General features: G+C 21.5%; 4 protein-coding genes across 14 annotated transcripts in view; 1 reads left to right on the forward strand and 3 right to left on the reverse strand.

Annotated features, from left to right (window-relative positions):
• Nucleotides 1-763: 763 nt before the first annotated feature.
• Nucleotides 764-5,093, reverse strand: LOC122710502 (modular serine protease-like). Its single transcript, XM_043928401.1, has 8 exons — nucleotides 4,912-5,093; nucleotides 4,086-4,116; nucleotides 3,579-3,968; nucleotides 2,912-3,333; nucleotides 2,614-2,829; nucleotides 1,614-1,912; nucleotides 1,214-1,544; nucleotides 764-1,060 (listed from the first exon to the last, which is right to left on the reverse strand). The coding sequence occupies exons 1-8, from the start codon at nucleotides 4,952-4,954 to the stop codon at nucleotides 816-818; spliced, it is 1,977 nt and encodes a 658-aa protein (XP_043784336.1). The 5' UTR covers nucleotides 4,955-5,093; the 3' UTR covers nucleotides 764-815.
• Nucleotides 5,094-5,296: 203 nt separating this feature from the next.
• On the reverse strand, nucleotides 5,297-7,813 carry LOC122710526 (tRNA pseudouridine synthase A). 2 transcript variants are annotated; one of them, XM_043928432.1, is made up of 6 exons: nucleotides 7,747-7,813; nucleotides 7,104-7,484; nucleotides 6,671-7,013; nucleotides 6,338-6,593; nucleotides 5,585-5,730; nucleotides 5,297-5,450 (listed from the first exon to the last, which is right to left on the reverse strand). In XM_043928432.1, exons 1-6 carry the CDS (start codon nucleotides 7,811-7,813, stop codon nucleotides 5,384-5,386), a joined length of 1,260 nt encoding a protein of 419 aa, XP_043784367.1. In that variant the 3' UTR covers nucleotides 5,297-5,383. The 2 variants fall into 2 exon arrangements, with proteins under 2 accessions (XP_043784367.1, XP_043784368.1); XM_043928433.1 differs by lacking the exon at nucleotides 7,747-7,813 and adding an exon at nucleotides 7,577-7,610.
• A 1,642-nt stretch (nucleotides 7,814-9,455) lies between these two features.
• On the forward strand, nucleotides 9,456-11,084 carry LOC122710525 (cyclin-dependent kinase 7). Its single transcript, XM_043928431.1, has 5 exons — nucleotides 9,456-9,510; nucleotides 9,583-9,642; nucleotides 9,716-9,824; nucleotides 9,955-10,400; nucleotides 10,471-11,084. Exons 1-5 carry the CDS (start codon nucleotides 9,457-9,459, stop codon nucleotides 10,816-10,818), a joined length of 1,017 nt encoding a protein of 338 aa, XP_043784366.1. The 5' UTR covers nucleotide 9,456; the 3' UTR covers nucleotides 10,819-11,084.
• A 5,889-nt stretch (nucleotides 11,085-16,973) lies between these two features.
• LOC122710491 (phospholipid-transporting ATPase ID) overlaps nucleotides 16,974-23,444 on the reverse strand; it is a 61,805-nt gene continuing 55,334 nt past the window's right edge. For 6 of the 10 annotated variants that reach the window (XM_043928377.1, XM_043928378.1, XM_043928375.1 and 3 more), the window contains 9 exons: nucleotides 22,688-23,330; nucleotides 21,856-22,032; nucleotides 20,594-21,335; nucleotides 20,161-20,353; nucleotides 18,810-18,961; nucleotides 18,351-18,703; nucleotides 17,867-18,092; nucleotides 17,545-17,780; nucleotides 16,974-17,463 (listed from right to left, as the gene is read on the reverse strand). In XM_043928377.1, coding sequence (XP_043784312.1) covers nucleotides 17,047-17,463; nucleotides 17,545-17,780; nucleotides 17,867-18,092; nucleotides 18,351-18,703; nucleotides 18,810-18,961; nucleotides 20,161-20,353; nucleotides 20,594-21,335; nucleotides 21,856-22,032; nucleotides 22,688-23,330 — 3,139 coding nt within the window. In that variant the 3' untranslated portion in view covers nucleotides 16,974-17,046. The remainder of the gene's footprint in view (nucleotides 17,464-17,544; nucleotides 17,781-17,866; nucleotides 18,093-18,350; nucleotides 18,704-18,809; nucleotides 18,962-20,160; nucleotides 20,354-20,593; nucleotides 21,336-21,855; nucleotides 22,033-22,687; nucleotides 23,331-23,444) is intronic. The other 4 variants (XM_043928373.1, XM_043928372.1, XM_043928371.1 and 1 more) reach the window with 4 other exon arrangements.

The following is a 23,444-nucleotide window of genomic DNA, read 5'->3' on the forward strand; positions in this document are numbered from 1 at the left end:
TATAATATATTTTATATATATATATATTTTTAATATTTTTTAATAATTTGAATTTCGTATAATATTTATAGAGAATTTCATATTCATACAATAAAACGAAATGATAATAAAAAGCGATAGAGCGGGATAATACTTTATTTAATATAAACTTAAATTGTTTAAAACTTAATAATTAATCAATATTTGTATATTAATATTTGTATTTGTTTCAAAACCAACTAAAAGTACTAGAATATATTAACATCTTATTATATTACATTATATTTATATTGTTATATATTTTTTTGTATATACTTATTATATTTTGTTATTATATAGATTATATAAACTATATTTTATATAATCTATATTTTTATATATTTTACATATTTATATAATACAAAAAATAATAAATTTATAAGTTAAAATTATAAAATTTATAAGTTAAATTTATAAGTTAAAAATATAAGTTATAATTTTATAATCTTATACAATTTATTTTATCAAAATTAAAAAAAATGTTATTTAAAAAATATTTTACACAATTTTTCTTAAATCATTTAGAATATTGTACAATTTATATTTTTTTTTCTATTATTCTATTATTAATAATATAATATAATACTATAATATAATAATATATAATATAATATAACAAAAAATAAATAATAATCTATTAATATAAAAGATACAATATATTATCATAAGAGCATAATTTTTTAGAAACTTCATTAATATATACATGTTCAGAGGTAAATAAATAATATTTTAATTTCAATGAAAATATTATTGTAATATATTTTATTAAAATTAACACTTTATTAATATATTTTGTATTATGTATATCTTTTGGCACATGAAGGCATTGTTTTATGTGTTTCTAATTTTACAATGATGTCTTGAATCCATGACATATGATTAGAAATTCGAGTAAATAAAGAATAAGAATAGCTATCACAAATCCTACTTCCTCCCATTATTTTTGTACCAACACTAAGACTAACAATGCCTTTTAAATACCACTGACCACGTTTTTCAAAGATTAATCCGCCACCACTATCACCATCACAAACAGAAGAACCTATAATTTAAATATTATTTTATAAATTTTAATATAAAATTAATAAAATATTATAATTTTATTATATACATATATATAATAATTATATAGTTAATAAATATATATATAATTAATTCTAAAAAAAATTTTTTTAGAAAATAATTTTTTTCTAACCATTTGCATAACCTGCGCAAAATTTATCATATGCTATAACATATTTTTTTGAATCGTTAGTACTTGATGATATGCATTGATTAAAAGGAACATATGGCAATCTAATTGTCTGTAAAATTTGACTAGATGGACTTAAAGCAGTTCTTCCAAATCCTGCAACTTTTCCTAAAATTCCTGTTTCTAATAAAATCTGATCATTCAAAATATCTAAACATATAGGAACTAAGAAAAATGAAAATGTAAATGGTTCTGTAATTTCCAATATAGCTATGTCTCCAGCATAATTTCCATCAAATCCAAGATAAGTGCAAACATTGTATATGTTTTTCACCTAAAATATACATATATATAGATATAAGAATCAAAATATATTAACTGTTAAAATACTAAATATAAATACCTTTGCTTTTTTTACTATTCTTATATCATGAAAAGGATAATCATATTCTCTAAAAATGTTGCCTGTAATTATATCATATTTTGAAGCATCATAAAATTTTTTATTATCATCATCATAAACACAATGTGCTGCTGTAATTAGAAGACTTTCATGTATAATAGTTGCACCACATATAAATTCTTTTGATGCAGTAGAATTCTTTGTTACATAGAGTGAAGCATGCCACGGAAATTCGGTAATTTGTGGTTGAGTTCCATTTACAATAAGTGTTTTAGATGGTGGAGTCAAAATACCACATGCTAAAACATACTTTCAAATTATTATATCATTAAAGATAATTTATTATTATTATTATTATTATTATTATTATTATATAAGTCACAGTAACAAATAATATTCAAAATATTAACAAATTTTTAATTTTATTATAATATAATATACGTAATATATATTTTATTATATATATATAAAATTTATTATTATATTATATATATATATTAAAATTTATTTAATATACTGTATATATATATATATATATATGTATACATATATATATATGTATACATATATAATATTAAATATTAAAAAATGGATAATTTATTATAAAATATCAATTATTCATAAAAAAATTTCAGTAACAAATACATAAATATAATATATATAATTATATATAAACTTGCAATTTATAATTGTAATACATCTTTTGTTTAAATTAAGACAAAATAATTTTGGATACATATATCAATTCAATTCATAAAATTATTTTTTATTATTTTTAATATTGTATTCGCAAAAATTATTTAATGATTTACTTTTATATTTTTTTATTTTTTATTTTCTATATCAAATCTAATATCGATATCTGGATCAGTTTTGTTTTTATAAATATGAATAACAATTTTATCATTCAGAACTTCTATAAATGTAGAATTATTTTTTGTTACATCAGTTTGCAGTAAGACAGAAGAGTCATTACTATAAATAATTATTGTTAGCGGACCTGGAATGCATTGTATTGGTTCTGGTTCCCATTGACCATTATTATTACATCTAACCCTTGAAGATGATGTCAACCTTGTATCTTCACGATAACCAGGAGAACATTTTAATTGTGCTACTGTTCGAGGTAAAACAGAATCAAAACATGATACTGATATACCATCATATGTACAATCAGCAAATATAGAAGGTGATTGCAATTTTGTACAACGTACTTCTGTAATATACACAATATATAATATATATTCAATATTTTATTATTATTTAATATAATATAATTTTACAATATTTTTTCATACCTACACAAGTTGGAATAGTTAACCATTCACCTCGACTACAAAATGCAATAGCAGAATTGTTTAATTTATAACCAGAATTGCATGTATATACTAAATATGCACCTGATTCTAACCATGTACCTTGTTTAACATCACAATTCTCACATTGATGACCATTTTGTTCAGTACAACATTGTGACTTGTGTAATTTCCAATAACCATTTATTGGTTGTGGTGGTACAAGACAAGATTTAGATTTAATTGTGACAGGAGATTGGGAAGTTATTGAATTAATAGGAATTAATCCAGGTGTAGTTGTTTCTATTTCTTTGCATTGTCTAGGATATTCATCTGAACCATCTGCACAATTTTTAATTCCATTGCACTTTAAATCACCATCAATGCAGGCACCATAATCACAACGAAAAAAGAATTTGGGACAGCTATAAATATTTAAACCAGATATGTACATTACATTAATTAATTGATAAATTAATTTTTTCAATATAAATGTAAATATTTTTAATCATTATATAAATAAATAAATAAATATAAATAAATAAATTAAATTAAAATTGTAATAATAAATAGTTAAATATTTATTATAGTTAAATATTAAAATTGTAATAGTTAAATATTTATATAAAAATAAACTTTAGATTTTTTCTTTTCACTATATACTACTTACTTGATTGAACTGCATTGAATAATTGTTTCATCTGAATTATCTGTACAATCTGCTATGCCATCACATAAATTACTTTCAGCAATACATTGTCGATTATTACATTTAAATTGATTTTTTGCACATGATGTAGATACATTGAATGAACTATTTATACAGTTAGGTAATGTTTCATCACTATTGTCAATACAGTTTTTTATTCCATTACAAATTGCATCTCCATCTATACATGCACCATATGAACAACGAAATGTATAATCTGGACATGTAGCCATTTCAGGTTTATTACATTCTATATATGTTTCATCAGATTCATCTTTACAATTGGCCTGTCCATCACATAATAATTCACTTGCTATACATTCTCCATCTTTACATTTGAATTTGTCTATTCTGTAAGGAATTAACTTATCATTTTGTTATAAATTTCTTACTGAATATTAATAATTAAATAAATTTGTGAATAATATTTTATTGATAAAATAAATATGTAGAAAAATATTAACTTACCCACATTGTGCATATCCATACTTTATCAAACCTATAAAATAAATTATTTTATTTTATTATTTAAATTTTTTTATCTTATTTTATAAGAATTTTATTATTTTATTTATTATTTTAAATCTATAATTTTCACATTTTTACATTTTTATTATAAACTATTTATATTGTATATTTTTTTAAAAGATTTGTTTAAAATAAAATAATACAAATTTGTTTTACGACTCTATATTTTTTATTATTTTCTTTACATATATATTTATCTTTTCTTATTACATATATATTTATAATTTACAATTAAGATATATTAAAATTTATCAGATTTCAAGATCATTAATATATATAGATTTTTAAAATTATAAAAATTAAATATTTCTTTAATTTTTTTTTAATGTCATAACAATTCTTAAATGAAAAATATAAATGTAGATTAAATTAAATGTATATATATAATTTAATATAAAAAGAAATAGAAAAAAAATATAACGTAAAATTATCATTTTATCTATAAAAATTAATTTTATATTCAAAATAATTTTTAAATATATATTTATAGATATATGTATAATGATTTTAACATTATGTATGAACATGCATCCATATATACACATGCATACACCATATACACAAAATAGATATAAACGTATTTATTTTGATTTAACGCAAATATAAATAATAAATATATTATTAAAAATTTATATGTAAAATATTATATGTTAATATAAAAACTAATTAATATAAAAAAATTTTATTATTAAATTATTAATTATATATTAGATTCTTCTAATTTAATATTAAATAAAATGTTATAAGATTTTAGAAAATTACTTACTATATTTAGTTATTAAAATGATTGTAATTATTGTATTTTTCATAGTATTAAAAAAAATTGCAAAAAAAAAGTAAGAACTTTTTTAACTCTAATAACGATTAATGATCTTGAATCACTTTGGAATTACCAGATTGAAGCAACAAGTATTTATATCTGTCTACGTGCATGTTCGTGAAGGAAAATACGAAATATGAATATATATTATCTGAAGCTAATACATAAAAGCGAGACAGAAATAATGTATACTTTATACTATTTGATAAATAGTACAAAAAATAACAAAATGTTTTATAAACATAAAAATGAAAAATGAATATCTTATATTAATTTTAAATTTTTTAAGGATATAGTATCAAATTTTAAAACATAATTGAATGAATTAAGGTACTTATTAATAAATATATTTAATATACTTTTGATAAAGAAATACAATGATCTTAATATATATGATAATATATATATATATATTACATTATGCTATAGGTTCTTTAAATATAAATCTTTTTGGTGTCAGAAATGATGCCAACCAATATAATATTCTATATTACACTGATTAAGGTAAATATTTTTTAATAAAGTATTCTGTATTAAAATAAATTAAAATAGATTATATATAATAAATTATGTGATAAATAATTATATATCATATATTATATATATATGAAAAGGATACACTTTATCTGATATTTCTGTATCTATTATATATTTTAGAATATATTCTTTATAAAATTTTTCAATTTCTTCATTACATCCATTCCAATCTAACATTTCATGAAATCCATCTTTTCCAAATCTTTCATTATAATATGTATAATGTACCTAAAAAATTCTAATTTAACAACTTTGAAAATATACAAGATATTCCAAAAATGTTGAAACATTCTTCTGGAGATTTCTGAGGTAATTTCAAGCAACATTTTTTTTTGCAAAAACTTTTGTTATCACTTTATTATTAATCAAAAATATTGGCTCATAGAGTACATAGTCTAGTCGAACCAGTAGGCTGCATTGCCGACCGAGTATAAACAAGTTTAAATAATATTCAATATTTTGAATAAAAAATATTGAATATAACAAAAATTTTTTATCGATAAAAAATTATATAGAATTATATCACAAAGAATGAATAAATAAATAAATATAATATTTAACATATTTCGAAATATATTGCTTGTTCGTCTTCGGCTGACAGTATACTATATAGTACATAATTAATATTACAATTACTGCAGTTCATCTAAGCGCTTCCTGATTGGCCAGTATTTTTTTATTAATAATTAGTTAATAAACGAAAGTTTTTATAAAGGAAACTATTGCTTAAAATTATCTTAAGAATCAATTTATGGATATTCCAATATTTTTGAGATATATATATGCATATATATATGTGCACATATTAAAATATTAAAATATAAAAATATCTTACAAAATGTAAACTCAATCCTAAACCTGGCGCAATAGGAATGTCAACTTTTTCTAATGAAAATGCATCTTTGATAAAATCAATTGTTATAATATTTCTAGAAATTCCTATTATTAAAGATATCATTTTTCTAATTTGATGTAACATAAAACTTTGTCCTTGCACTTCTAATACTGCAAATTCCATATTATTTGCAATAAATGTTTCAATACAGCGAAAATATACTATATAACGTTTAGCTCTTGGATCCATTGGTCTTCTAAAAGTATTAAATAATACATATAAAGAAGTAATAAAGAAATAACATATTAAAGTTATACATATAAAATAACTTACATTTTTGATGTAAAATTGTGAAAATTATGTGTACCCTCTAATAATTTTAAAATTTCATTTAACTTATCAAGCATATCTGAAGTTAATCGAAATTCATTATATGGTTTTCCATCTATCATAGAAAGTTTTTCAAGTCGTTTCTCTTCATCTATTTCTTCTTCTTTATCCATTTGTAAGAAACTTAAATCTTCTGAAGCCAAAGCAAATGTAGGAAGAACATATCTATATGTTCTAGCATCACATTTATTTTTACTATTAAAATTTTTTGTTACTCTCTTTATATCAAATACTTTGATATCCTTTGGAAGATGTTTATTTATGTCTTCTTTATTTACATGATTAGCTACAAATGATTATTATGAAATTATTATTTAAATTTTTTCAAAATTAATTTAATTATTAAGAAACATGAAATAAATAATATAATACTTACGCAACTGTAAAGAAACAATTTGTCTAACTGCTGATACACCTTTATCTGTACGGGCAGCTCTTTGAAATTTAATTTCTTTTAAGTCTTCAAATTGATCCTTTGTAATAAAATCTGCTTTTAACAAAGCAGATAATAAACTTCCTTCAATAGTTTTTGTACCACGATTAATTTGCATACCAGAATAATTTCTACCAAGATAACCTAAAACTATCACAAACTTTTTCCTTTTAATATTATTTTTCTTTTGTACTATATCTAACTTTGGTGCTTTTGCTACAATTTCAGAACTTTCATCAATAATTTGTCTTTTATTTGTTTCTTCAATAACATTCTCAAATTGTTTATTAGATTCTATTGACATATTTTTATAAAAAATATTATCTAAAATTAATTACATATAATTAATATAATGACAGATTAAATTAATTAATAATTAATTAAATAAATAGATTTATAAATTAATAATTAATTACAAAAATAGATTTTTATTTATTATTAATATTAAACTTAATATTTATTATTTATAACTTATTGTATTAATTCTTATCTATTTTTTTCATTATTTATTTAATATATATATTTTTTTAATTTTTTTTATAGATATATATTATATTAAACACGTTATATGATATATTAAACTTACCGTATTGAAATTTTATAAAACGGAAAAAAATTAAATTATATTTATTATATTTTATAATATAAAACATTTAAAAAATTTTATAAATTTTATAATATATAAAATCCTTTTAATTGTTGAATGTTTTATAAGTATTATATATATTTTTGAAATATATATTTATATAATTATAACCTATAAGTAAAATATTTATTTATATAATTATTTGTACTGTGTACTATACAAATATATGATGTTCACAAGTATTATAAATATAATATAATAAAGATATAGGCATTATTATTATTATTAATATTAATTATTGTTTAATTATTATTATTAATAATGTAAAAATAATATATTTACAATTCTTATTTTAATCATATATCACATATGATTAGAGAAAGCAGCGTTGCTAAGAAAAATATTAATGATTGTATTTAATAAAATTTCTATGCTCACCATTCTAAATTATAGATAATATATCAAACACAGATTTTTTTGCATAATTTCAGAATATAACACAAAAAATCCCAATGTTATGTCTATTTTATAAATTTTCATTTATTTCGCCTGATGCCTTGTTTTTCTTTCACTTGTTATCCTTTTTTACAAAATATAAAAAAGAATTTCAAATTCTGATCAAATCATATATGGATCAAAAATATACTTTTCAATGTTTCTTGAACTAGAACCATTTTGTAATTATAATACAATTATAATACAAAAATTCTGTTCTGATGAAATAATAAAATTATTTTCTCTAAGGCATTTTGAGTTACATTTTGCAAGCTATGCTATAATCATTAATTGAATATGCATTATTTTTCTAAAACAAAAAATACTCAAATCGATTATTTATCATAAAATGTGATAAAAGATAAATTATGAATAATATGCATATTTTTTAAAAAAAGTTTTTCAATTTAAATAAATATAAATAATGATGTAGAACCATTATTTCAATTATTTTTCAAAATTAATTTATATAAATATAATTATTTATAAAATACAACATTTTAAATATGTTTATAAGATATTCTACAGATATTTATTCATTTTTTCTAAAGATATTTGTTTTATTTTTTATAATTTTATATTGAAATCTCAATTCCATTTATTATTAATATTGCAATGTTATTTTGAATTATTATCAAATATTGAGAATGATATTAAAATGATAAGGAAATTTTAAATTAGGATGAAATGAAACTAGAATAAGTTACTATACTGGCCTTTTAACTATATGAAAATTTGTCAAATACTTTTATTCATAAATTTGAAATAATTCGTTATATGTAAATAAAATAGAATATAAAAATTAAATATTTTTAATCTTTTAATTCTTTATAGATTATCAAGATTAATGACTCTTGTATATATAAGTACATAGTTATTTTTTAAAGAATAATACATATAGTAAATAAATAAATAATGTAAAAAAATTAATTATTTCAAAATATAAAATATAAAATTTTATATTGTGATAGATTTATATTATATTTGTAATTGCAACATATATGTATAAACTGTCAAATAACCGTAATATATATTAAGTATTAAACATCATAAAATTTGGATTTAACTATACGCTTCGTTTGAAATTATTATAAATGAAACATATTTATTTGTACATTAATAAATAATATATTTGTTTTTTTATTATAAAATATTTTTTAATAAATTAAATATATAATAAATTTTCTAAAAAAGAATAAAGATAATAAATAAAATATGACGGAAAAATTACGAAGATATGAAAAAATTGATTTTTTAGGAGAAGGACAGGTTAGTGAAAATTTAATTAAATTCCTTTTTAATATATAATAATAAAAATATTTATATTAAATTTCATTTTAGTTTGCAACTGTTTATAAAGCTAAAGATGTCGAAACGTCTAAAATTGTTGCTGTGAAAAAGGTTCTTTACTTTGAAATATATTTATATATAAATTAAACATTAAATTTTGGAATATTTTTAATAACAATTTCAGATTAAAGTTGGAAGTCGTGCAGAAGCTAGAGATGGTATAAATAGGACTGCATTACGAGAAATTAAATTATTACAAGAATTAAAACATGATAATGTGATAGGTTTATTAGGTAGAATCATATACATATGATATCATATATAAGAATTTATATTATATAATCAATATACTGATATTTATATTATATAATCATATATAATATATAATATTTATATTATATAATCATAATATTGATATTTTAGATGTTTTTGGTCACAAGTCAAATGTTTCTTTAGTATTTGATTTTATGGATACAGATTTGGAAATAATAATAAAAGATAGCAACATAGTATTAACAGCTGCAAATATTAAAGCATATATGATTCAAACTTTACAAGGTTTAGATTATTTACATTATAATTGGATACTTCACAGAGATTTAAAACCAAACAATTTACTTGTTAATGCTGAGGGTGTTTTAAAAATTGGTGATTTCGGTTTGGCTAAATTTTTTGGTTCACCTAATCGAATAAATACCCATCAAGTAGTAACAAGATGGTATAGAGCACCTGAATTATTATATGGTGCAAGATTATATGGAACTGGAATTGATATGTGGGCAGTTGGTTGTATATTAGCAGAACTTTTATTACGTGTACCATTTTTACCTGGAGAGTCAGATTTGGATCAGCTTACTAGAATATTTCAAGTATCATCTTTATTATTTAAATGAAATTATTATTATATTGTTTTGATATATCTATATGTATGATTTTCAGACATTAGGAACTCCCACTGAAGAAACATGGCCAGGAATGACTGAATTACCAGATTTTATTCAATTTAAACCTTTTCCTGGTACACCATTAAAACATATATTTACTGCAGCTGGTGATGATCTCTTAGATTTAATTGCTAGTTTGTTAAATGTAAATCCTTTGGAAAGATGTACATGTGATCAAGCTCTCCAAATGCCATACTTTAGCAATAAGCCAGCACCAACTCCTGGACCTAGATTACCTCTTCCTACTTCTGTAAAACGTCAACCTGAAGAAAAACCTAGTCTAAAAAGAAAACTATTGGAATCAATGGATGGTGCTTCGCTTGCAAAAAGATTACAATTTTAACTATAAATTTAACTAGAATTAATAGTATAAATTTTTATAAAAGATAATTTGTTGTTATTGTTTTCCTTATTAATTTTAGAATGAATTATCAATATTATATGATAATTTAACATTAAATGAAACAAAGAAATATAGATTAATTTAATTTGTGTAAATGTATATATAAGTAAACTTAAATCATAAGATATATTAGGTAGATATTTACAGTGTATTATTGTTATAATATGCGATATATAATTAATAACAAAATTTTGTTACAAAATCATATAATTAAAATCAAATAAACATTAATTTTATATATTAAAAATATTATATGTACCGAAATATATTGCTTGTATGTATAAAAAATTAAAATAAAATGGAAATGTTATAGGTTAAAATAATAATACATATATTTGAAAAATACAACATTATGCTGCATTATTTTTATTAACTTAAAAACTAGTAAGAAATGTTTGATACGTGAACAATTTCGTAACTTGTGAGTCAATTTCAATAGTATAAAGAAATAACTTGTTGATAAATAAAACTAATCGTATTTCGCAGCGTTCTCTATAGCAAGATTAATTATTTCTGTTTCATAAGTACAAACATTAGATTTTACCAGATCTTTTTCTATTTGTTTATATTCGACGATGTTCTATTATTTTCTTTCTCAAGAAAAGTATAAATAATGTTTTTTCAATATTTCCTCTTTATAAATAAAAAGGATATATTTATAATTTTTTCTAAATTTTTTTATAATTTCGCATTGTTCATCTGTGATGAACTTGCAAATAGTTTTTTACGAGTACCGCTCACGACTGTTTTTATTCTTTTAATTAATTTCTAATTATCCGTGCATGATTTTAATATACATGTATCTATTACATATATACAATCTATTCAATACTGATGGGTAACAAAACATAATACAATTTTGTAAAGATGCAAATTGTACATATCTTATATTAATGCACATATTAACATAAGTTGGTTATTTCTGAAATTGATGAGAAAGTGTTTCACATTAAAATTATATTATAAAAATAAAATGAATTTCGTTATTTTAATGTATTACATAAAGCTGTAACAAAATTTGTTGTACATATAATTACATTGAAAGCATAAATTAAGACGACGTGTATTTAAATACTGAAGCAACATTTAATATTTTTTTTTTTTTTTATATATTTTTGTTAGATTTTGATATATAAGTGAATAATTCTATACATATAAATAAAATGTGATCATTTTTTAAGATGTATTAGAGGATTACTACGTTCAATATACAATTAAAAATATATATGATATATAAATAATAGAATTAAATATTAATATTATAATAGAATTTTACATAATATATCAGATTTTCAATTTAATTTTTGAAATATTAAAAAAATTATAAATGCATAGATTAAATAAATTGATGTTTTCAAACATAAGTAATCTTCTAAAACATCTTAGAATATATAAATGATAAATTCATTTTAACATGTGGTACTGTGGTCCCTCTTACTCAGACTGAACTATAATAATTATATAACATTCTTTATAATACATAATAAGTGAATAATTTTGTTTATGAATATATATTAATATTTGCCAGATTCATAATAAGAAAAAACAAAAAATCATTTTCAGTATTATTTTCAATTTAATTGATAACATAAAAATGTAGAAATAATTTTGAAAATAAATAAAAATTGAAATATTATCATAATATATATTTTATAAGAAATAAAATTTTTAAATAATTAATTTTTAGTAAATTTAATTGTTTAAATGATATATGATACTGAGACTTTACTTATTTTTAGAACACAAACTTCTCTCTTTATGCAAATTATTTACACATAAAAATAATATACTTGGCAAGTATAAGATCTTACTGTACATAATGTATATACTTAAAACAATATTTAAATTTACAAAATTCACATTACACAGAGTGTAGTATAAAAACAGAGAATTTGTTTAATTTTTAAAAAATAAATTTTTAGTGAAATAATACATTTGTCAAAAATACAAATTAAAATTTTTCTTCATTATTTATGACAAAGCATTAATGTAACATATGAATATAATTGAGCGTAACAATTTTAGGAATTGCAAAAAAATAAATTTTAATCATTCAATGTTTTGTTCAATAACTTAATTCATTTAAAGTCACCACCGCTTTCAATGTTATATAATAATGCAATAGACACATACATACTAATTTTCTATCCTGCGTGCATTTTGTAAGGAACATTGTATTCGATAATATTAGTTTTTTTTCATATGTTCTTCTGCATGGCCCTACACAATAATGTGCTGTTATAACTTTTTTATTTTGGTAGGGCTTAAATTTTTTGTAAGATACATGATTTGATAAAAATAGAATATATCAGAAATATGTAGGACATAGTATCAAAATATTAAATTAATAATTAATAATAATTAATAATAAAATTTTTTCATTTTTTAAACAAATAAAAACATTATTAAATTAATTTTAACTATTGAAAATCCAAAAAAATAAAATATATTTTACATGTAATATTTTTATATTTTTTATTTTGCTGTTATGTGTATGCATGTTAAATATATTATTGTCTTATGTTAGCATTCCACAGAGAACACGTATTTGAAGAATTGTAGTAAAAGATTTATTAAATATGAACTATAAACAAGATTTAACAATTGCACATAGCTATAAGTACAATTGCTTTTTCTTTAAATTATACTATGTCCTAAGCAAATAGTTTTAAGCAATAATTGATGCACAGTCTATAGAGCACATGCAGCAGACAATTGCTCTTGCATTTTGTTTCTAGATGTTTGATTCAATTTTAAAGTAACATGTAACAACTTATGTAATCAACATGTGTTACAACTACTTTATTATAATGCTTACTTCTTTTCTTAATTCCTTACTTTTTTATATTAAGTTAATGTATACCAGAATTTTTAAATAATATTACATATTTTTTAAGTTCAATACATTTTTCATTACATTAAACTGAAAATAATTAATTAATTAATTAATAGAGTAACATATAAATTTTAAAAAAGCTGCATTCAATTATACATGTACTATACACATAGTACATTACATTTTCTTAAAGATAATATTAATCACAAAATTATTTTATATTATTTAAAAATTGTGATATTTAAATTTTAGGATAAAGATGTTATTTGCAAATGAAAATAAAATTATATCCAGTCAGGGATCTAAAATAAGTAATACATACATTGCAATATAGCTGTCCGTAATAATAATATCACATCTCCAAATACTATTTAACATGAAATATTACAAAATAAATGTATATACAAACGAATCTAGAGAAAAAATATATACGGTATATTATCTAGATAACTGATATGATTTTTCCTTGGGTATGAAGAATATATTAATATACTTTAATATAACATGAATAGTTTAGCGTAGTATGCCTTGCTTCCAATGTTGAAAATAATTTCATAATTTTATTTAATAAATATTTGTAAAATTATTTTTCAGTTCATTCGTGTTATTATTGAAAAGTTTGAAAATGTTATAATAGAAAAATTCAATATATTAAATTCTTGATACTTGTTAGTTTAAAAATGTATAATTTTCATCTTCTCAAAGTAAGTTAAAATATTATTAAAGTGAAGTATATATGTTACATTCAAAATTATGTATTGAATTTCTGACATTAACATACACCAATTGAAACTTCTTATTTTTCTGTTTTATGACATTTCTGCGTTATATATATATATATATATATATATATATATTATTTATTTCTAAAAGTAAAAAATAAAAACGCAGCAGTCTCATTAGGCAAATTTTATCTTTCAATTTATAACTTTGGATCGGTTCATAGTATGATATAAGTGGAATTTATATATCAATATTTCTATTTATAAAAAACAAACAAAGAAATTTATATAAAGACGATAATTAAATAATTTCATATTATTAATCTATAATTCACAAAGAGAAAAATTTAATTATGTGTATATTATACGCCGTCGTGCTTAAACATAAGTGAACAAAATATCATTGCAATGTGAAACACTCTGTGTAGTTTCTTGATTAGGCACAATGTTTGAAAGTAATAAATTTCTATCTTTCCATTTAAATAAAAAAATTCTTTGTGGAACACACTTTCCCAGTACAGACTATATCTCCCTAGAATTCATATTAATATTAAAAGTAGAAATACATATTTCATTGCTACTACTGTTTATTTTATTATATCATATATGTATATATATATATATAAATGATATATATCATGTATATATATATATATATATATTCAGTAGTCAGTCCAAGGCAAACATTATCCGCAATAATATAATATAATATAATATAGCTACTATTTTCATATTTTTTTAAATTGATCTACCTATATATTACTTTCTTTTAAAAAATGTATACTTAACATTTAATATTGTATATATATATACATTTTATATATTATATATATATATATATATATATATATATATATATATATAATGTATACATATAATATATATATCTCTTTAAAATATTTACAGTCAATGTTATGATACAGTAATTTTAATTGTTTTTTGTATTCATATTTTATAAAGGCAATTATTATCATAACTATAATTCTTATTTAATACATGTATTGTGTAAACATGTTTTATGTTTCTTTTTTTCATACTAGGATAGTATTATAATACAAGTAAGGATATTACATGATTTTTGACACTTTTACATATGTACATATTGAGTGTCATGATCATATAAATCATAATTTATTTTATTATTGCGTTGTATTCTGATGTCAATTTTTAAATAAAATGTTTTTGTTTAAAAGAATATCTCAACGCATTCTAAGAAATAATTCTTATAAACATGTTATATTTAGAAATATGTGCTTAAAAATATTCCAAATATAACGTGTAAAATGACACCAATCATAGACCTCCTTAAATTAATTAAATTTTTACTATTAACATACTAACATATTATGAAATAACAGTAAATTGACTAATTTCAATGACCAAATAATTAATATAGACAGTAAGTGAATAATAACAATTCTTATATTATAATAATTTTTCAAATGTTTAACTATTTTTTACCAAAAATAAAAAAAATCATAAATCAATCTGTGCATTTTTCTTAATATAAACTAATTAAGAATTTTTCAGAGGTCATTATTAATAGCTCCATGAATTTTTTGAATTTTAGATCTTTTTTTATTTCAGACTCTTTATGATATAAACTTAGGCAAATTATAATAAATTATTTGATATACAATTTTTAAACAAGATATGTAAAGATTGGCAAACTTATGAAAATATTATATAGATTTCGTTAATTGAATATGATTGAATATTTTATTTGAAATCAAAATTATCAAAAAAGTTTTTTAATAATTTGAAAAGACATCATATATACAATGATTTTTCGACATAAATAAATTAATAGTTTTTTTATAGAGAATGATTAAATAAATTGATTAATATATTCAAAATTATATGATTCTGTTTAAAATTGAAATTGATGCTGACATCTTCACTACTAATCACAAAAAAATTGTTTGTACAACATAACATTTTTTGAATCAAATAACTTTTATTAAAAAAATTTTTTTTGATAGTTTTAATTTTTCATAAAAATCACTTAAACGAAATACTCTATATAATCTTATTTCTATTTAAGAAAAGGTCAATCATAATCTGCCATTAAAAAAATATTAAACAAAGAAATATATAAATTTTAAAAATAACAAAAAAAAGTATATATATATATACATATAAATATAGAAATTATACCATTTCAAGCATAAAAATTTTAATATGAGTCTGGAATAATTGATCATATAAAATAATACATCACATTAAAATGATTTTTAATGAAAAAAGAAATAGTACTTTTATAAACACTAATATGTAAAATTTTTCTTATGCAAACAATTAATACTTTATTGTCATTTGAACTTCGATTACTTAATTTAAGCATTGATACAAAAAATTGAATCTAATAAGCCAGAAGATATTTTTTAACTATTGCAATGTATACAGATACACATAATTTCTGTTTATGTTTCTTTCTTTTTGTAACAAGAACAGAAATAATATGAAGCTTTATGGTCTAATATCGTATTTAAAAAATATGTTGAAATGAACAATTCATTTGAAAAAAATGTTAATAATATTTTTATGTTAATGTTACAAAATAATTATTCGAAATTTAGTGATGGAAAGACTTACAATAAAATATCCAAATTATAGATTAATAGTATCCAATGTGTGCGAATTTTTGGATGCATTATCCTTTGGTGATGTAGTGGCAACATTAACTTGTTTGCTAGTATTGTTCGTAAATGGCATAGCGAATTTAAAATCTGCACCATTTGGTAATTTTCGCATAATTTTGCCTGATGTAATGAGTTTTCCAAAACCTTCTTGATGCGCAAAAGCGTATCCTGAACGAAGAGATCGTCGTGTTCGTCTTGTCGATGGTGTACGAAGTATATCTTGACTTTGGCGAGAGCGAAGTTGTGCCAATCTTTGTTTAAGTCTAACTCTATCAGACAGTGTTGGTCTAACATCGATGAAGAAGAACCTCCACGATAATACAGGTATTACTAATATAATACACGAAATGACTGCCGTGAACCAAAACGTTGCTTCAGACATTGCCTAAAATTGTATACATATATTAATATTATATCTAATTTTTCCATTCATTTTTATTACTACATTATTAAAAGAAAAACATACCATTGTAAGACTGCCAACATAACTACCACCTATGACAAAATTATAGAAATAATCTAAAACGAAATACCAAATGAGTGAGCCCCAAACCATAATATGATTAACAATTGTCCAATATGATGTATCAAGGGCTATTTGAACAGTGACAACTATGACTAATATAGTAGCTACAACACTTCCCAATAACATATGATCAGAAAGTACATAGCCCTTTGGCGATACTCCATCTTTATATGTTCCTGAAGACATATTTATATATTCATAATTTATAATATAGTTTAATTTTTAAATATAATATAATGAAAAATAAATTATTTAAACTTACCATATGGAACTAAAAATAATACGCAACTAGCAAAAAAACCATGTATGGCACTCCAGCAAAATTCTTTTTTATTAAAGAGTAAATTTTGTAATCCGGGTGCATAAAGTTTTGGATAAAGTAAACTATTTTTATCATTAACATCTTGATCAAATATACCAACTGCCATTACAGGTAATGATGTATAAAAGAGATTGTAAACAGAAATATACATAGGATCAAATACAGTCTGTAAATAGATATATATAATTTTTCATAAGAATAAAGTTTATTTTTAAAAATAGAGATTTTATTATAAATACTGAAAAATCAGAATTATTTAAAAATTAGTTCATTTTTCCAATATTCGACTTTGGAACTAATTGCTCAACAAAGGAATTTCGTAAATTACATTCGCCTTAAGTTCATCATTTTATTATTATTATATTACAGAATTATATAATTTCATATAAATATATAATAGAATATAAATAATATAAATTCATACCTGTGCACTAAATCCACAAAAAAAGGCAAACCAAATGTGGCACAATGTAAACGCAAAATTCTTATAAAAAAAATATCTAAGAAATTTGCTCATTCTATAATATGACCATCTGCCATGAACAAGGAGTAATCGTTCCAAAAACCTAAATTGTCCTATTGAATAATCGGATGCTAATACAGCTTGTAATCCTTCTTGTCCACTAATACCAACACCTATATGAGCTGTTTTTATCATTGAAACATCATTAGCCCCATCACCAATTGCTAAAGTCACAGCATTTTTATTTTTCTTTATTAATTCGACTACCATTGCTTTTTGTAAAGGTGTCACGCGACAACATATCACAGCTTTACCTAAAAATTTATAATGTAATGTTGAAATAATTATGTGCATAATATAAGAATATAAGAATAATAATTTTTTTTTTTATATAAATATTAAAAAATTTTGTAAACTTACATTGGCTTGATACCTCAAGAAAAAGTTGCTCAAGTTGTGGATGTAATGCATGAACTAAAGAATGCCCATTAATAACTACTGCAAATCCTGTTGCTTGTTCCATTTCATGTTCATCTTGTTCATCTCTACTAGGATTGTATTCAGTATCACTGCTATATATGAAAAATATAAAATTTAATTAAAATAGATTAATCTTAAAATAAAATATAACTTAATATATTATTAACAATATATTTTCTTAGAATCAAAAAATTTTTTTAAGTTATTTAATCAATTGAACTGATAAATTAGAACTTAGTGAGAAAATGTATATTCAATTATTTATTGAATAAAAAAAAACGTAAAGAAGAAATTTAAAATTTGCTCTATTAAATATAAAAATGATGCGCATTAATCATAAACAATACACACAGTGCACTGTATCATGGATTACTAATATAATAACATAACATAAGCAACATACTTTTGTGTTGTTGTTATTATTATTACTATTATTATTATTATTATTATTATTATTATTATTATCTTATTATTATTATTTATTATAATCATTATTACTAAGATTAATTTTAAGCATACAGAAAGAGAAGGAGTGAGTTTCAAGCACATGATAATTATCATTATTCATTTTGACTTGACATTAATGTTAATACATAATCATAAATGTCGAGAAAATATGAAACAAAAATTTAAGAAGAATTTAAGAAGAAAATATTGGTACTTAGTCTACTATATGATTAAATCTACGTCATAAATCTAATTGATTGACAAGCATGAAATAAATGTTTCCAACATGTTTTTAATAATAATAAAATAAATGAAAATAAGAATTAACAAAATATAGAACTTAAATATTTATATATGTATATATATTTTTTAAAATTTGCATGCAAATATTGTGTAGAGTTAAATACTTTATAAAAAAATAATTTATTTTAAATATGATAAAATTGATATTGTTATATATATATATATAACAAACTAAATTAAAATAACATAGTGCAGTTCCACTTATCAATTCTTTTGTAATATTATAATTATTACATGCTAAAAAATATTTAATATTTATATTTAATAATAAAAATATTATTGATAATACAATATTTTATAACATTTTGAATTCTAAACTTTGAATTTTATTGTTTTAATTTAATGATGAAAATAAAGAATTTGAATTTGAAGTAATGTAATTTATAAATTCTTAAGCATAACCAGACGAAGAAAGCATTACACAAAACATGATGCCACATTCAAAATATAAAAGAGAAATTTTTAAAATAAATGCATCAATTAGTTATTGAAATATGGAAAAGATTAATGATTGGTACTCCGTCTCTTTCATGTGCCTGACCTTTCCTTGTCCCACCTGAATGTGACAACGGAGAGAGTTGGCCGATTTTGATGACCTGAAGTTGTTTTGATAGTTTCCAAATATCGCGATAATTGATTTTCAACACCATCATAAGTAGTGGAATCTACTATAAAAACATCTGTCAGATCGTCTGTTAACAATTGACAGGAATAGCCAATATTGATAGCTGTTTCTGTATAAAAAATAAAAAAATATAAATATCTATTCACATTATAACATTATTTCTATATATATATATATATATATATATATATAAGTTACTTATATTATATACAATATTTATTTAAATGTATTAATGTATTAATAATAATTATTAATTAATAATTAATAAAATTAATTTATTAATGTATAAATTATAATAATATAAATTAATAATATTAATTTATTAATGTATAAATAAATATATTTTTACCTTGTTTATCACCAGTTAATACCCAGATCTTAATACCGGCCAAACCTAAATTAGCGATGGTTTGAGGTACTCCATCTTGCAACTTATCTTCAATAGCAGTAGCACCTAGTAATGTCATATCTTTTTCTATTTCTTCATAAATTGCATCTAGTTTATCATCTCTATTTTCTTGACTCATGGCAGCTTCTTGATGACGTTGTTTCCAATCATTGAAAAATTGCTCATCTAGATCTCTAACTGAAAGACACAGTGTTCTTAAGCCTTCACCAGCAAATTTATTAAGATGTTCCAATGTTTTTGCCATGATATCTTCACTGCCTTTTTTTAATCGTTCATAAATAACATTATCTGCTCCTTTACAATATAGCCTAAGATGTCCATCCTTCCTCAAAATTACAGACATTCTTTTTCTAACATTATTAAAGTCCAAAATACAAAGTAATTCGTATATTTCACGTTTTCCCATAACTTCAATTGTTATACTATTTGGAGATCTTTCTTTAAATACAAAACCAAAGTTCCTAGCAGCAGATACAAGAGCAGATTCATCTGGTGACTGTGCTTGATATTCTAGCTTGCCATTTTTTTCTTCTGGCATAACTGTATGACAAAGTGCCAACAATCGAAAGAAACTATGAACATCTTCATTATTCCTTTTTACAGCTTCAAGTAATGCAGAATCGTAGAATTTGAATTCCGGTTCAAAATCCTTGTTAAATGAGAAATCCAATGACGGCATTGTCTGTAAATGTATATTAAATTACATTTAGAAACAATTTTTTGTACTTTGATTATATGTTAGTATGATACACAAGAGATAGTATGTGGAAATGAAAGTACTAGAAATTAAAGTAAATACCTTGCCTCCATATAAATAGATTTGTTGCAAGTCAGCAGGCACATATGAGATGTTATAATTTTATAATACCTTTAAAGCATTGTGAGAAAATTAGTGTTTTAAGCAGTTTAGGAATAATTGAATCTATTTATAAACAGAAGTAAAATATTATGCAACATGCATTTAATGTACTGAAAAATACTAGAAAACAATTGAAAAGCAACAATTACAAATTTCTATGTAATGATGTACTCAAAATATTTGTTAATTATTATACATTTGATAATTCTTTATACCATATAGGATCTAAATATTTTTAAATAGCATAGCATACAAATAGGACAACAACAGAAAAAGATAAGCTGAGTAATACACAAAACTTTCTTTGATTATTGAAGAATGTGTTAATTATTAACATGCGTACAGAAAGTTTATGTGGAACCATCGGACTGCCATTGGTGCCTGGCTCTCCAATTATATTGGATATCCTGTCCACTTGTTCCAGTAGACGTACGTTTGGACCAGTTATAGATGTATAAACTTGAACAAATTCTTGTCCATTTTTCCATCGCATCGTAGGTGTTCGGGCAGCTTTGTTCGTCTACATGCAGCACACACATGCTAAGTGATGTACATGAAAACTTATGCAAAATATGGCCAAACTGTGAAATGATTTTATTGTTTGTGTATTTTGTTATCAAGAAGACATGACTAAATATAATATTTATTTAGTATTTATCTATTATTTATATAACAATTACATTAATAGACAAAATAAATACAAATTTTATTTTTAATAAAACTTTAAATATTATTTTATTTCATAATTTAAAAATTTTAAATAATTATATTCTTTCTTGATAACAAGTATGAGATGAAACTGATATGAAGATATTTCAATGTCAGATGATTTAAATTTATTAAATATAATTTATGATTCAAAAATACAAAACAAAAAATTTGTATTTAAACAATTTTTTTTTAAAAAATAAACTTGTCGTTCTAAAACAATAAATTATTTATATTTCTTGATATATAAAATATATACATCATAAAAAAACTCAAATAACATTAATGCAATTAAAATTATAAATCACAATATGTGTTATTAAAACGATAATAGAAATTAACTTAAAACTTTACATTTACAAGCTAGAAAAAAGACGACTGTTATACAGTTATACAAGAAACTGGTAATAACATACCCCATCATCCGCATCGAGTCTGGTTATGGATAAAAAGGTAAACAGACTCACCTCACTTGAATCGACGACTTCCCCAGTAACTTCGTCGATAACATCCCCATAACATTTTCCTGCCACAGAACACTTGTTAAAAGTCATGATATTCTGTGTCAGTGTTCCGGTTTTATCGGAAAATATATATTCTATTTGTCCCAATTCTTCGTTTAATGTAGTAGTTCTTGCTTTAGCATGTGTATTTGTAGGTGCATGGTACATTTCTTCATCCCAATTGATCAAAAATGATTGAACAAATCTGATAACTTCGACACTCACATATAAACTGATTGGCACTACTGTGTTCAATACGATAGCATAAGAAAAGAACACAAGTAAAGCGATCACTGTGGCTCCTCCCATAGGCTCGCTAGGCACTAACGAGTCCCAAGGTAGATACACTTGAAAATAACGACCCACGAGACTCTCCCAAATACCACAGCCGATCATACAAAACAAACACATAGAAAGTAAAAAGAACACTATTCCGATGATGAGAAGATTCAGCAATCTATCTATAGAAGTCCTCTTAAATTTGGTCTTCCCTGAGTTTTGCATTAATTTGGTATCCTTGCCTGCAAAGATGACCACACCATAGCACCATTGCGTGTTTCGGAGCACGCAACCTCGCAATATAATTTTGTCGTTGTCCAATGGGTATCTATAATATATTGTATATAAAACAGTTTTAAATATATAATTTTATTATATATGAAATAGTATTAGATTTTATTTTTACATTATATGTAAAAATAATATAAATAATATTTTTAAA

Source organism: Apis laboriosa, unplaced genomic scaffold, assembly GCF_014066325.1.
Source record: "Apis laboriosa isolate Shangri-la unplaced genomic scaffold, ASM1406632v1 scaffold149_cov153, whole genome shotgun sequence".
NCBI classification, from domain to species: Eukaryota; Metazoa; Arthropoda; class Insecta; order Hymenoptera; family Apidae; genus Apis; species Apis laboriosa.

What these genes read in the sequence shown, in the direction of transcription:
- LOC122710502 (XM_043928401.1), bottom strand. Translation starts at nt 4,954, where the DNA reads ATGAAAAATACAATAATTACAATCATTTTAATAACTAAATATA. An exon ending in ATTCAATGCAGTTCAATCAA is followed by an intron (nt 3,334 to 3,578) that starts GTAAGTAGTATA and finishes AAATATTTATAG; the next exon opens with CTGTCCCAAATTCTTTTTTC. An exon ending in GAATAGTAAAAAAAGCAAAG is followed by an intron (nt 1,545 to 1,613) that starts GTATTTATATTT and finishes TGTATATTTTAG; the next exon opens with GTGAAAAACATATACAATGT.
- LOC122710526 (XM_043928432.1), bottom strand. Translation starts at nt 7,813, where the DNA reads ATGTTTTATATTATAAAATATAATAAATATAATTTAATTTTTTTCCGT. An exon ending in AATTGTTTCTTTACAGTTGC is followed by an intron (nt 7,014 to 7,103) that starts GTAAGTATTATA and finishes AATCATTTGTAG; the next exon opens with CTAATCATGTAAATAAAGAA. An exon ending in CACAATTTTACATCAAAAAT is followed by an intron (nt 6,594 to 6,670) that starts GTAAGTTATTTT and finishes TAATACTTTTAG; the next exon opens with AAGACCAATGGATCCAAGAG.
- LOC122710525 (XM_043928431.1), top strand. Translation starts at nt 9,457, where the DNA reads ATGACGGAAAAATTACGAAGATATGAAAAAATTGATTTTTTAGGAGAA. An exon ending in AAATTGTTGCTGTGAAAAAG is followed by an intron (nt 9,643 to 9,715) that starts GTTCTTTACTTT and finishes TAACAATTTCAG; the next exon opens with ATTAAAGTTGGAAGTCGTGC. An exon ending in AGCTTACTAGAATATTTCAA is followed by an intron (nt 10,401 to 10,470) that starts GTATCATCTTTA and finishes TATGATTTTCAG; the next exon opens with ACATTAGGAACTCCCACTGA.